The sequence below is a fragment of the Culex pipiens genome, chromosome 1 (genome assembly GCF_016801865.2).
Source record: "Culex pipiens pallens isolate TS chromosome 1, TS_CPP_V2, whole genome shotgun sequence".
In the NCBI taxonomy this organism is placed as follows: Eukaryota; Metazoa; Arthropoda; class Insecta; order Diptera; family Culicidae; genus Culex; species Culex pipiens.
The window spans coordinates 127,671,255-127,686,704 of NC_068937.1; the positions used below are offsets into that span (position 1 = coordinate 127,671,255).

Genomic DNA, 15,450 nt, shown 5'->3' on the forward strand with positions numbered 1-15,450 from the left:
CGCTGCATATGTTTGCCCAACTTCGAAAAAATATTTTTGAAAAGCTGAGAAAATTCTCTATTTTTTGCTTTATTTTAGCTTTGTCGATACGACCCTTAGTTGCTGAGATATCGCCATGCAAAAGTTTAAAAACAGGAAAATTGATGTTTTCTAATTTTCTAATGTCGATATCTCAACAACTAAAAAAAAACTTTTTTTTAACCAAGACTGACACTTTAAAAGGGCGTAACATTGAATGTTTAGCCCTTTTGAAATGTTAGTCTTGATTTAAAAAAAAATAAAATATTGTTTTCGAAAAGATCGAAAAATTTCACGAATGTTTCATATTTTAACATTGTAAATCGAACCATTAGTTGCTGAGATATCGACGTTAGAAAACGGTGGGTTATTTGGGTGAGACTTAAAATACATAAATTTTTATGTTTTTAAACCTTTGCATGGCAATATCACAGCAACTAAGGGTCGTATCGACAAAGTTAAAATAATGCAAAATATAGAGAATTTTCTCAGCTTTTCAAAAATATTTTTTCGAAGGTGGGCAAACATGTGCACTATTTAAAAAAATGAAAAACTTCGACTATTTTCAAAAAAGTCACCTAAAAATGGATTTAACTTGAAAACGGTCAAAATTTCACCACACTACTTTTTGATTGCAAATTTAATTTTACATCAAAAAATGAAGTTGAAAAATTTTTGCGACCAATATTTCGATTTTTTGAAAAAAATCATTATTAAAAAAAAATCATAACTCGATCAAAGATTTTTTGCACAACCGAGAAATTTCTGAAAGGTTGGCATTTGATGTCCTCTAAAACATCAGAAAATGGAAAAAATTAAAATAATGTTTTTCTGCAAATCAAGTTTTAGTTAAAAAAAAGTTAAATAATAAATCACCAAAATTTGTTTTACCGTGTATCATTTTTTTTCAGTGTAGTCCGTACCCATACCTACAACTTTGCCGAAGACACCAAATCGATCAAAAAATTCCTTCAAAAGATACAGATTTTTTTAATTTTCATATTTCATCTTTGTATGGACAGCTGCCAAAATTGTATAGAAAATTATATGGACAAACTAATGATACAAAATGGTTTCTTTGTACATACCAAAGGCATCAAAAAAATTTCAGTCGGATTAAAAAATACAAAAAAAAATCGAATGACCGAAATCTGAGCGAACTGCTGAGATGTCCGATCAATTCATAAATTTAATTAATTATTTTCCTGAAACCAACATTTGAAAATGTTCTATATATGTGAGTGAGGGAGAGTAAAATAGTTCTCTACTCCATAGAAAACTAAATTGGTTTATGAACAGATTTTCTACAGTAGCAATTAAAAAAAAAATGTTTTTTAGCATATTTGTATACAGGAGCGATTCTCTACCAAATTTGAATTTGTATTTTTTTTATTTGGATCAAACTTTGTGTCATGTAACTTTTGAATGAATTTTCTGATGAATTTGGTGTCTTCAGCAAAGTTGTAGGTATTGTTAAGAATTTTTAAATTAATTTTTTTCCCACAAAAATTCAGTTTCCCAAAATACATATTTTTTTATTTTCAAGATTCTTTGATATGTTTTAGGTGATTTATCAATTATTTATAATATAAGTTCGCATTATGAAACTGTGTTATTTGATGAATTCTAACATCAACTGTCATTTAAAGTTTGTTTGAACAGTGTAGTTAATGTCAAAACAATAAAATAAAATTATAAGATTACCAAAAATGCGAAACATTTCTCGTGAAATATTTCACAGGCGTCAGAAGCACCGGGAAGGCAAAGCAGAAATTTATAGTTTTGATTTCCTTAAATTCTAGCAAATTGTTATTTATAATATCAGCTGTTTTGCTGTTAACAGCTTATTTGAGACCTAAAGAATGCCATTCACTAACATTTCAGTCAAAATTTGTGCGATTCATTAGCAAAATCCAGTGTCCGGAATTCGAAGCAAAAGTGTCTGGATTTCGAATCAGCTTTTATCAGTGTCCGGGATTCAAAGCACAACAAGTAATTGTAATATTCAAATTCTGATGAAAAATTGTTAGAAAAGACATATTTTGCATGCATTCTTTAAAACTGACTGTTAATACTACATCCTGATGATATTTCTTCATTTACAACTTATAGCATGATTTTTTGTCAGCTATAACGAAAATGCTACTAAGTGTCCGGATTTCAAATCATGACGTTATCTAAGTATTGTCGAAAATTTAATTTTTCGCGAAAAAAATTTAAATTTCAAAAGTTTTAAATTTAAAATATTTTTAATCCAACCCAAACATCCTGAATATGGTTATCAATGCAGAAAAATTCATTTTAGATTGTTTTCAGTTGAAGATAACTTTTACTTTCATTAAAATTTTGAAGTTTTATAAAAAAAATTTTTTTGCCCCCTCCTGATTTTTCCGACAAATTTTAAAGAGGGGAAAACAGAAACAAAAACAGCTTTTACAAAAAGATTTTTGGCGTTTTACAAAATTTGTGTCTCGATTTGCCCTTTTTTCCGTTGACCCAGTGTGCTCAAATTTGGCCCAGATGCTCGTTTGTCCAACTTTCAAAACTGCAGTTTTCTGCAGATTTCTATTTTCTTAAATTATTTTTTTTTTTTTTTTGATTAATCTTTTGAGCAATGGTTAATCTACGAAAAAGCATAGATTTGCCTATTTGACTATTTGTGTATTTTAACACAGCGAAGTTTCTCGAAATCATTTACCAAGTAAATCAAACAGAATAAATTGTTTCAAGGAAACTTTATTCTGACAAGTCACGACAGCACCATCGAGTGCTGCTCAAATAAACCTTTCCTATAAATATTTAAAACACACATATCTTGCAGTCAAGAGTAGTGTGACTTGTCATGATGCAGCTGCAGTTACTGCCTTATCCAAATACCTAGTTAGTTAAATATTTGTAGTTACAAATACTAGCGCTGACTCTAGTTGCGAAGCAGAATCGAGAACGACAATTTTCTTATTAAAAATGTATTTGTAGGTACTTAAGTGAAGAAAAACAATCACCACATAAATAAGGTAAACCAATGACAAAAGGAATCCATGAAGTGATAAAAAATTCACTTTCACAACTGTAATCTCGTAATCGACACCGAACACCTGTTACACCTACATCGGGGTACTGGGTCAAAGCCACACAGATACCGCACAACAGAGCAGCTAGTAAATAGTGTTGATATGAACTTGTAATCGTGACTGGCAGCATGCCGTGCAATCCACCACTAATTGAAACCGACACACAACAAACTTTATTGACTCAGTTACTAGTTGGGTGGTGGTTGGCGCTACTGCGATAGAATTAATGACAAGTGTGTGTTTGGGTGTTGTTGACGTTTACATTTGCTTCGGACGGCGAAAGGGGGTGTGTCTCCGTTGCATTTGAATTGCTTTGAATAAGTTCATTTAGACTAAAAAATCTAAAAAATGCTACAAAATCATTCAAATTTGAACAAAATTTTAAAATCGATGGAATATTAAATGATTTCACTGAAAGTCGCTTCAATGTGATGAAAATTTCATCACTCCAACAAGTTGCAATAATCATACTCGTTTTTTAGTAATCATTCGTCTGAATATTTCATGATTAGCAAGAGTCGCTAACGATTCGAGAATCGTCCAGAACTTGGCAGTGACTCACCCTAAAACTCTGGAATTATTCATGCTATGTTCACCATTACAAGAACAATTTTAAACAAAATTACGACAATGTCGCTTGCCTACATGTCTATACTCATTCAACATGACTTGCGAGTTCTCTTTTTCTCAACAACGCCGTTTAGAAAGCCGGTTCCATGAATCAATCAAAGCAAGCCGGCGTCGTCATCAAAGTGTGCGCTGGTATTTGTTGGCACACTGACCACTAAAGACCACCACCACCGTGCAGTGTGGTTAGGACCAATTACACGGACTACTAATCAGCAGACAGCCTACTGTGATACCGGCCCAAAACCTTGACATGTCATCACACCGAAGGCATCACGGCAGGTCGGTGGCTGACCGATTTTCAACACTTGACTGCACTTCTGCAGCATAATGATAAAATGAAATGAAATGAATTTCAAAAAATAAACCAACAAGATAAAGTTGTTTGAAATGTTTGCACAAACAAAAAGTGTTGTGTTTAACGATGATAATAAAACGCACCAACACACACTCTCGCAAGCTGCTTACCAACGGTATGGTTTTAGTTTTTTTTTTCAACCGGCTTTTTCGACTTGTTTGCCGGCACGGAGATAGTGTGATGTTTTATTTTTAATACACTCATTTGGGCGTGTGTATGAGTGCGCGAAAAAAAAGCAAACCCGCAGTTGGAAGCGATTTGGACGCTTGCTGCTCGAAAATGAGACAAAAAAAATTGTTAAATCAAGACTGAGATCATCGTGCCACAGGGTTGAAGCACAGTTGTTTTTCTCTTTTTTTTTCTATCGGTAAAAATTGTTTTTTTTTTAATCTTTTAAATCTCTTGAAAATTATCCAATAACTCTCAGCAATTTAGATATTTGTTGGTCTTATTTTATGAAAACATTAGTTTTGTAGTTCCAAAACATGCCGTTTGCCGTTAGGATTTCTACATCCTACTTCAAAATAGGGCTTTTTCCTCATTGCTTTTTTTTAAATTCTGGAAAAATGAATTTTCCTCGTGTGTATCATAACTTATTGTGTGGATTTGTTACAAATATCATCTAGAATGAATTCGCCACAGAAAAATTACTATTACATCAAATCTTTGAAAAAATAATCCAATTGTAATGTACAAAAAGGTGATAATTTTCTAAATTGTGTAATGTTTATTTTTTCTTGTTATATGCGGCTACATCGATAATTTCCAGTTCGACAAATCAAATGTCCTGAGTTACCAATTTTCAATTGAGTCCAAAATAAAGCCTAAATTAGTGATATTATTGATCACAATGGTAAAGCTTTAGATTAAAAATAGATTAAAAATAACTTCGCTGGGTGTACCCCATTTGGCATAACGGGTTTTCAAGAAGGACGTTTGGCATAATGGGTCCAAGACATCAAGGACGTTTGACATAATGGAGATTTGGCATAATAGACGTTTGGCATAACTCGTTAAAAAATCATCAAGGACGTTTGGCATAACTATTGCTAGCTTTTTTTTGTTTTTATTTTTTATAAAGTATAAAGTTTTTATCTTTTGTAAAGAATAATAATGTAAAGCTTTTTTCTATTTATTTTCTAACTAAACAGATAATATTACTTAAAAACTGATTTTTTTTTTAAAGAAATCAAGTATCTTTGTCATTTTCTCCCAATAGATGCAATTTTTCCCCTTTTTTGAATATTTCTTTGAAAAGCTTTAAAATGAAATTTTTCATAAATTTACTTAAAAATGCATTTAAAAATAGTTTTTATAATATCAAGATATTTCTCCTTTGAAATACTTTGCTGCTATTTTTTTATTAAATTTTTCCTTCTTTTATTTTAAATTCAACCTAACAAAGTGATGTAAGTTTTGCCAGTCTTTAAATATTTTGCAATAAAGATTTTTCACTATTTTCCCTTTTCCCTTCTTTTTTATATTCAACCTAAATAATGTATTTGCATTTTGCTCTTCTTTAAAGGAATGCAATAAGTTTTTTAAAGCAATTTTCTCTTCTTTTATTTTGAAACTTGAAGAAGGCAAAATCATGATATTTACCCTTCTTTTATTTTGATTTCAACTTTTAGAAGGGAACATCTCTTAAAAAAATACTTTTTTGAATATTTGAAATTAGAGTTTGTTTATGAAACTTTCCCTTCTTTTATATAAAAAGCAACTTATAGAAGGAAAAATCTCTTTTAAGATTAACATTTTGCTACTCTTTAAATGTTTGACAATCGCATTATTTTTTATGTTTTTCACCTACATCTATTCCAAAAACCAATTTAACTAGCTTTTATTTTTAAAAATTGTCCCGTCTTTAAGACTGGTTTTGAATAAATAAAAGAAGGGAACTTGCGTAAACAATTTTATTGCGAAAAAATAAACCAACAGCGAAAAAATTGCAGAAGTGATAGAAATGTTTAAAGAGAACATGTATAATAGAATTTCCCTTCTTCAAGTTGAATATAAAAAAGATGGGAAAATTGCAAAAAAAATTAAATGCAAAATATAAAGAAAAGCAAAATTGTCTCCAATGTCGAAGATTTGAAGGGGTTTTTCTCATCTTTAAGTTGAAATTCATATTAAAGAAGGGAAAATTTCATTTAAAAAATATAAATTCCTATTATATTGAAAGAGGAAAAATGTAAAGCTAACAAGAGATATTTCCTTCTTTAAACTAAATTTTAAATAAAAGTATGAAGACTTCATAAAAATACTTAATTGTGAATTATTCAAAAAGGAAACAATTTACTATTGTGGAAAAAATATAGAGATACCTAATTTTTCGAAACAAATGATAATCTCTTATAGTAATATAAAAAAGGTAAAAAACAATACATTTACATTTGTAAAATTGAGAAATACTTATAACAAAAAAACAAAAAAACAGTAATAATTATGCCAAACGTCCATTATGCCAATCGTCTTTCTTGAAAATCCGTTATGCCAAATGTCCATTATGCCAAATGGGGTACACCCAATCTGTCTGTGGTTGATCCATCAAAAAATGTTGTCTTGTCATTTTTTACCGTTGCACATACAAAATTACACAAGACTTAAGGACCCTATTGGAACCACAGATTGGAAGAAGACGTCTTTGATTTATTGCCGGAAGAAGAACTCTGGAGTTTTTTTATGAAAAGGTTCAATAAAAACATTTTTTTTTTGCTTTTTGGGTGTTTGTGAATACTGCTGACTCAAAGCGGATTCGAAAACAGTTTTATTTCGAGGTTTTGAAAATTAGGGGAACATCACCTAATTTCAGCGTGCCTCTAATGTTGGCAGGTCAGAACTTTGACATTCAATTAAAGCTAATTAAAAGCGTTTTTAACTGAAATCGAATGATAAATAGCTCAATAAGAAGTGAGCAAACAAGTTTCTATCAAAAGTTATGCAAAAATAGTTGTTTAAATAGTGAAAATCAGCAAATAGGATGGAGTTAGGAGCGAGTGCAAACATACGAAAATTTCCCCTAGGCTTGCAATATGAGATCTATTTTTTCAAGACTGCAACCCTGTCCCCACCCAACTGCTCGAATCCGCAAGAAAGCAAAAAAAAACTTTCAATCCCGTATTGGTGTATGTCATGATGTTGGTTCCTTCGGACACACGACGCCGGCCGGCCGGCCCCAAACAAATTTTGGAGCAACCGCCGCCGCCCCCCTTGACGTACGAGTCGTGGTCACTCCACTCACACTACCTTGCACCTTAACAAAAAAATAATGTTTAAAGTGCAATTGTCGTCGTTTGGTACCGCGATGAGGGGAAGGGAAGGGGTTGGAGGGGTCACCAACGGAGCGTGGCCTCCATCCAACTCAGTTATGTCTGGCTCTGTCTCTTTCTGGCCCCAGCCGGGTCTCCCCGCTCTTGTTCCGTGTATATCTCCGATCGGCAACGTCCGCTTGGCGTCAGTTGAGTCGTACCCTTCGCTGGTTGAAGATCGATTCTTGCCTTGCCCGTGCCTTAAGCTACCTTTTTTTTGCTCCACACTTGGTTAGTATTTCTGGGCTGTGATTTTTTTCTCCATATTAGTGCCCTAATTTGTGTGATTTTTCATCCGATTTCCCCGCATAGAAAAAAGATGGATTTCTACTACCTGCCAGGATCCGCGCCGTGCCGTGCCGTCCAGATGACGGCCGCGGCCGTTGGCGTCGAGCTGAACCTTAAGCTGACCAACCTGATGGCCGGCGAGCACATGAAGCCGGAATTCCTCAAGGTATGTCTTAAAACTAGAAGTTGAAAACTCATCTCAGTGTGATTTGTGTCGTGACTCTCAGTGTGCTGTGCTTTTTAAACGTGTCGTGACGTGTGCCGTGATCCAAGTAATCACTGTTAAATATTCAAGCATTTTCAACATTACCAATCAAGCTGTGTGTGTTACGTTTCTGCATGCTGATCTAATCGATCCGCGAGTTGGCCCCGCGACAGACGATCCCGCGGTGGAATTCGCCATTTTTCTTTTCTTTTTTGGGGGTTTTTTTGTTGGCGTCGGTCGTCAAGATGACCACCCCACGAAACAGTTTTGGAAGGCGGGAGGAGAAGAGGGAAAGTGCTCATTGTCTGTGGCGGTGGGGTTCAATTGTGTGTGATACTCTCTTATTATCTTCTCTTTTCGCGTTTGCACAAAAAGGGAAAGATAATGTTGCAAGTCATGGAGAATATTCGGTTAAATCAGAGTTAGCATTTGATGATGACTAAGTCTTGAAGTTTTGTTGGTGAAGTGTAAAAAGACTGCGTAAAATCAAACTTTTTGTAGTAAAATCGCTATATCTTGCCAATAGTTCATTTTAGTTTGAGGTCTACATTGGTTATTATGTAAAATTGCCCGGGGAATACGATGGTGATAAAATAAAACAAATAAAAATATAAGGAACTGGTCAAAACTGAATTTTAATACTTGAAACGTTCAAATATAATATTATTGGGCATTTAAGTGCTAAAATTTTTTATCGAATTCTTGGGACAATTTTCTATAAAATGCAACCTGTAGAAAGTCTTTTGCTCAAATAGTTGCAAAGTTGCAAAAGAAAAAAAAGTTTTTTAGAAAATCGTCAAAAAAGAGGGCGGTGCCAAAAATAGAGGGATGGTCCAATCAGCACCAAACTTGGGATTTCTGTTAACTATCAATAGATGAACGTTCCCTCCATGTTTGGTCCAAATCGGTGAAGGTCGAGTCCAAAAGTGTACTCAGTTGACCTGGAATGACCCAAATGCATCCCAACATTGCCATTTTGGCCGCCATTTTTTATTTAAAATTTTTAAATCAATTTAGCAAAGTTTTTTGGTAAGCTCGAAAATTAAATAACTAAGGGAATGTTTTTTTTGTGATTCGATCATCCGAAGTCAAATTTTCCCAAGGTATTCGGATAATCGAGTCTGGACTGTGCTTTCATTTTTGGCATGGAAAATTGAACGTAAATTTGCTAAATGATTCCCGAGCAGACGGAAATAACTTGAGAATAACATTTATTGTTATTTAAAAATACTAGGCCTATAACATTATATGTTATTTATAACAAGATTTGTTATTTGTCGTTATGATTTTTGTGTTATTGGATTGTTATTGTAATAACAGACTAATAACATTTTTAATTATTCTTCGAACAAATCTTTGTTATTATTTTTTGCTACTTTAACAACTAATCCGATCATCCCAATAACATTTGGAGATATTCTTCCATAACTAGAAATGTAATTTCAAAGTTGTTTTGGATTTCAATCAATATCAGACCAATAACAAATTTTGTTATGATAACATAAACTGTTATTATACCCTTATACAAAAATGGATTTTTCAAGAAGATTATAACAATGAATTTTGTTATTACCGTCTGTCCGAGTTAGTTCTTCTGTAATTTTCTTTTAATTTGAGTAAATTTATAGGAAACTTTCTGATCTCAAAAAAATATGCTCAAGGATGGTCTTGTAATTCATGTATGTGTAATGTCATGAAAAAGTTTCGTTTTGAACAAAAACATATTTTATTATCAAAAAAACTCGAAAACGGTGCACGAAATAGATTTTTTTGTTTAATACTTTTCGAATTTTTTTCGAAAAATTGCCAACACTGCCAGTTGTAAAAAGCTGGCATTTTTTGCGATATAAAATATCTAAAAAACGAGATTTTCAAAAAAAAAGTTTTTGTGCAATCTATTCCTTTGTATGAAAAGTCGAATAAATTTAGATGGATTGCAGATATTTTTCCTCAGAAGTCCCACAACTTTGCTGAAGACATCACAAATATCGGAAAATCCTATTAAAGTTTGAAAAATATTGGCAACGACCTTATGTGGTCAATCAAAGTTAAGCTTTGTTAAAAAAATTGTAAGTAAGGCAAAACAAAAACTCAATTTGTAAGCTAGAAAACAAAACTGGTAGGTATGTGTAATTTTCATTGTAGAAATCAACCATTTAAATTTGTTTGACTTGTTGAAAATCCTTGAATGGTTATTGCAAGTTCACCACCATTTTTAACCGCATGCTGCATATTTCAACCTCCAACTTGCAATATTGTGGGGGAGTGCAAATCTGCAGCAAAACAGTATGAAAGAGAGAGAAGACGGAAATTCAACCAACCCAAACTTGGGTGGGTGTACGTGCGAGTCTCGAAGAGGGGGGATTTCCATGCAAATCTCCCACTTTTTACCAAGAATCAAAAAAAGAAGAAACAATGTTAAATTGCGCTCGACAGATTGATTTGGTCACGAGAAAGGGTGGTTGGAATGTTGTTTGGCTGTGTGTGTGTGGGTCTAAGTAGGCGAGTGGCGCGACTTTTTTTAGTGGGCTTGAGTTTGGCCGGTGTTGAACCGGTTTCAAGCCGGAATGGAGTGGCAGTAGGCTTTGATTTATATTCGTTAGGAGTTATGTTTTGTTTTATGGGTATGCTTCCGCTTTTTCCGTTAATCTAGATTTGAGTGAAGGGATTTTGTTTTTACGGGGTTTGAACTAGGAAATTAATTTTTTTTATGCCTAATGATGTTGGTTGATAATGTGTTTAACTCTTGTTTCTTAATGAGTATTCTGACATTTGCAAAACAACTTAATCATTATCAAGAACCAAATTCACTCATTAGGATTCATTAAGATTAAATGACTTACACAACAATAAAGCTTATTTTCCTTAGCGCAATGCCACTGTGGGCGAGCACAAAAGGAATAAAGAGGATTTTTAACAAATTTTGATGATACGTATTGTGAACTTTGAGAGGAAGTCTCTTCATTGACAACCCGATCCAAAGGGATTATAGTTGATTCCATGCAAAATGTCACTCTATAAAACTAAATATGGGGTTTTTGGAGCTTGGTTCGAAAATTCTCTTAAAATATCGTATAACGCCTGTTAATCAGTTCATCGTCGAAAATTTTTAATAATTGCATGTCTAACTGTCTTTTTCCCTTCACTAACATCACAAATTTGATTGTCAAACACATTCCCTGGTCGCAGTAACCTCCAGCAAATCATAGGTTCTCTCGTTCATCCGGCATCGCCTACTATCGTTCGCTTCTTTCGCACAACCTGCTGCGTTATCTGTCTCACCGTGAATGTTCTATGCCTAGCTTAGTTTTGGTTGCCCTGCAGCAAATTCCGGCCGGAAAATTAATATCCCTTTCTCCCCGCCCAAAAAAAAATGCCAACTCCACCAGCTGAACCCTCAGCACTGCATTCCGACCCTGGTGGACGGCAGCTTCCCCGTGTGGGAGTCCCGCGCCATCATGATCTACCTGGTGGAGAAGTACGGCAAGGACGAGTCGCTGTACCCGAAGGACCCCCAGAAGCGGGCCGTCGTGAACCAGCGGCTGTTCTTCGACCAGGGCACGCTGTACCAGCGGTTCGCGGACTACTTCTACCCGCAGATCTTCGCCAAGCAGCCGGCCAACGCCGACAACGAGAAGAAGATGCTGGACGGGTTGGACTTTTTGAACACGTTCCTTAGCGGTACGAAGTACGTCGCAGGGGATCAGTTGACCATTGCCGATCTGACCATTCTGGCGACGGTTTCGACGTACGACGTGGCCAAGGTTGATCTTGCCAAGTACCCGAACGTGGCCAGCTGGTACGCCAGACTGCGCAAGGAGGCTCCCGGAGCCGCCATCAACGAAGCAGGCTGTGAGGAGTTCAAGAAGTATTTTTAAAAATGTGGTTGAATAAAGTTTTTTCTTGTTAAATTGTAGTAGGCTGTTTGTGGTATGCTTGCGTCATTCATCCGTCATTCTCGCTGTCATCGCCTACTCGTCCTTTCCCCCATACTAACACCTCCCTTGCGCAGATTAACCCGCAGCACTGCATTCCGACCCTGGTTGACGATGGCTTCTCCCTGTGGGAGTCTCGCGCGATCCAGATCTACCTGGTGGAAAAGTACGCCAAAGACGATGCCCTCTACCCAAAGGACCCGCAAAAGCGGGCGGTCGTGAACCAGCGACTGTTTTTCGACCAGGGAACCCTCTATCAACGGTTTACCGAGTACCACCATCCGCAGTTGTTCCACAAGCAACCCGCCAATCCGGAACTGTACCGCAAGATGAACGAGGGGTTGGAGCTGCTGAACTCCTTTCTAACCTCCCAATTCGTGGCCGGGGACGTCTTGACCATTGCCGATTTGTGTATTTACGCGACCATTTCTAGCTACGATGCCGCAAAGGTAGATTTGACCCCCTTCCCTAACGTGACCCGCTGGCTGTCAAAACTTCGCAAAGAAGCTCCCGGTGCCACCCTCAACGAAGCAGGCCTTGAAGACTTTAAGGCCTTCCTCGCCAAGTTTGTACAACCTAATAAAGTAAACTAACCCCGTCAGAGTTGAAGCATGGTTTGATTTGACCCCCGAAACGGTGGTGGTGGCTTCTCTAACCCGTTCCTCCCCCCCAAAGCTGAACCCGCAGCACTGCGTGCCGACCCTGGTGGACGGCGACTTCTCCATCTGGGAGTCTCGCGCCATCATGATCTACCTCGTCGACAAGTACGGCAAAGACGACTCGCTGTACCCGCGTGACCCCCAACGCCGTGCCGTCATCAACCAGCGACTGTTCTTCGACATGGGAACGCTGTACCAGCGGTTCGCCGACTATTACTACCCGCAGATGTTCGAGGGAGCGGCGGAGAATCCGGACGCGTACACGAAGATCGGCGAGGCGTTGGGCTTCTTGGAGTGCTTTCTGGAAGGTCAAACCTTTGTCGCCGATGGCGACTCTCTCTCGCTAGCTGATTTAAGCTTGCTGGCATCCATGACAACGTTTGATGTGGCGGGTTATGACATTTCAGAGTTTAAAAATGTTTCAGCTTGGTATGAGAGTGTCCAGAAGATTGCTCCGGGAGCGGATGTCAACAAGAGTTGGGCAGAGGCGGCCCGGTCGCTGTTCGATAAGGTTAAAAAACAACAGTAGGCTGCGCGCGCTATCGCGAGCATTGTTTACACATTCAAGATTGCGCGAGGCCTACTTGGATGTGCCGGCCCCTTATCAGCCGTTGACATGTAATTTGAATAAATAAATGAGATTTGAACAAACTGAAGAGTCCACAATCACACTGGGAGTTCCCCACCAACCAAGCTAACCCCCCTGTCCATTCACAGCTGAACCCGCAGCACACCATCCCCACCCTGGTGGACAACGGCTTCTCCCTGTGGGAGTCCCGTGCCATCCAGATCTACCTGGTGGAGAAGTACGGCAAGGACGACTCGCTCTACCCGAAGGACCCCCAGAAGCGCGCCCTCGTCAACCAGCGTCTCTTCTTCGACATGGGTGTGTTCTACCAGCGCTTCGGAGACTACTGGTACCCGCAGATCTTCGCCAAGCAGCCGGCCAACGCCGACAACGAGAAGAAGATGCAAGAAGCCGTTGCCTTCCTGAACACCTTCCTCGAGGGACACCAGTACGCGGCCGGCGATCAGCTGACCATTGCGGATCTGAGCTTGGCGGCGTCCGCTGCCACGTACGAGGTGGCCGGATTTGACTTCTCCAAGTACCCGAACGTGCAGGCCTGGTTGGAGCGGTGCAAGAAGAACGCCCCGGGTTACGATCTGAACCAGGCTGGCGCTGACGAATTTAAGGCCAAGTTTCTGGGAGGAAAGTGAGGTGGGTTGAGGGTGCCTTTTAAGGAAGGTTGGAAGCATTTAGCAGAGCATGTCACATCACACAAAATAAAGGGGTAAGATCTGTCGACAAAGTTGGCTGTGACTTGTGTTTTCTTTTAAATTGAGAAATAAATCCGACTAGAGTCCGAAGTATTGTATTTATTGTGGATTTAGCTGGTAGCTGGATTTTCTAGCATCATCTCACGGTCATTGGAAACGGTCGTGGATAGACCTAGAGCAGGCCTGCCCAACGTCCGGCCCGCGGGCCGGATCCGGCCCGTGAAGCCATTTTATCCGGCCCGCGACGGCTTTTTAAAATATTTCTATGACCGGCCCTTAGGCTGTTCAAGAAGTATTAAATAAATAAAATTATTGTCTGAATTCAAAAAATAAGCTCCAGATCAAATTTAAACATATTATAAAAACATTTTTCATGTTTGAATTTAATTCTTATAATTATTATTGAATTTAATTTAATTCTTATGATTTTTTTTAACTGAAAAATTGTGCAAGAAAACAAAATTATCCCTTTCGTAAAATTGTGAAATTTATGAAAATACTTGGATTGTTATCTTAAAATTTACAAAAAGAGACTAAATAATATTTCTTTCAGTTTTGACTGTGTTTACTTAAATTTGAAGTAAATAAATAAATAAGCAAAACTAAGGTTTTTTTCCAGAACAACTGTTTTGGCTATAAAGTTTTTTTTAAAAAAGCTTAAAAATCAAATTATTGGCACTGAAAATAGATCGCTGGAAATATTTCTAAAATATTGAAAAATGTATCAAAAACTTCAGAAAATTGCAACGATCTTTTTATTGAAAAAAAAATATATATATATCAAGGTATTTAATTGCAATCCTCAAAAACAATATCTATACAATTTTAAACTAGCAAAAATTAAAATAAGTCAAATAAACACATTTTTTCATGTTATCTTTGTTTTTCATTTTCAAAATCAAGTTGTATAAATCATATTCGCAACACTAGTTCTTTTATGTATTTGCTTTAAAAGAACCCAAATCATATGAAAACTGAAAAAAGAAATGTGTTTAATTTTTAAACTTTTATCAAATATTTATTCCGGCCCACCACTGCTTCAGAAAAATCATACCTGGCCCGCAGGGCCAAAAGGTTGGGCACCCCTGACCTAGGGGTTCCCAATTGGTGTAAAAAAAGTTCAATTCTAGAAAAATTATGGATTAAAAATATGATTTTGATGTCACTTCTCTGACATCAGGATTAATTGTTTGAAGATGCTCGCAATTTTTTTATTCGGTCGGAAAAATATTATTTTTCTTGAAAAAAGTTTCATTTTTAACCACATGACCACCCCTAACTCTGGCACGATGCCGCCATCATGCGACCGCGTGCTCCGTTTGTTTGTCAACAAAGCTGCAGCTGGATGGTGAGACGAAGTGCGGGGAGAGAGGTTTTGACATTTTTATTTTTATTTATATGCCCGCATCTCATGGCTTTCTACCTAAGGTACTCGCGATTGAGTGTGTAGTAGTGCGGTTGTCAAAATCGTTATCTCTGACTCTCTCACTCCACTGACACTGACATTGTTTATGTTTTGGTTTTCCTGGCACGGTCCATTGTTCGTTTGTTATTGTTTTGGTTTTAGTGACACGGAGTCATGCACTCACACTAATGCAAAGCAAGATCGCGAGTACCTATGATATACAGCCTTGCCCGCCTCTGGCCCACCACCCAGTTCGTCGGTCGTTGAGCCGACGGTCGTTTCCAACGACCGAGTCCAG

General features: G+C 37.0%; 1 protein-coding gene across 1 annotated transcript; it reads left to right on the forward strand.

Moving 5' to 3' along the window:
• The first annotated feature begins 7,453 nt into the window (after positions 1-7,453).
• Positions 7,454-13,779, forward strand: LOC120423333 (uncharacterized). The gene is made up of 6 exons (XM_039587100.2): positions 7,454-7,613; positions 7,695-7,836; positions 11,265-11,727; positions 11,796-12,394; positions 12,486-12,980; positions 13,187-13,779. The coding sequence occupies exons 2-6, from the start codon at positions 7,702-7,704 to the stop codon at positions 13,685-13,687; spliced, it is 2,193 nt and encodes a 730-aa protein (XP_039443034.1). The 5' UTR covers positions 7,454-7,613; positions 7,695-7,701; the 3' UTR covers positions 13,688-13,779.
• Positions 13,780-15,450: the final 1,671 nt, after the last annotated feature.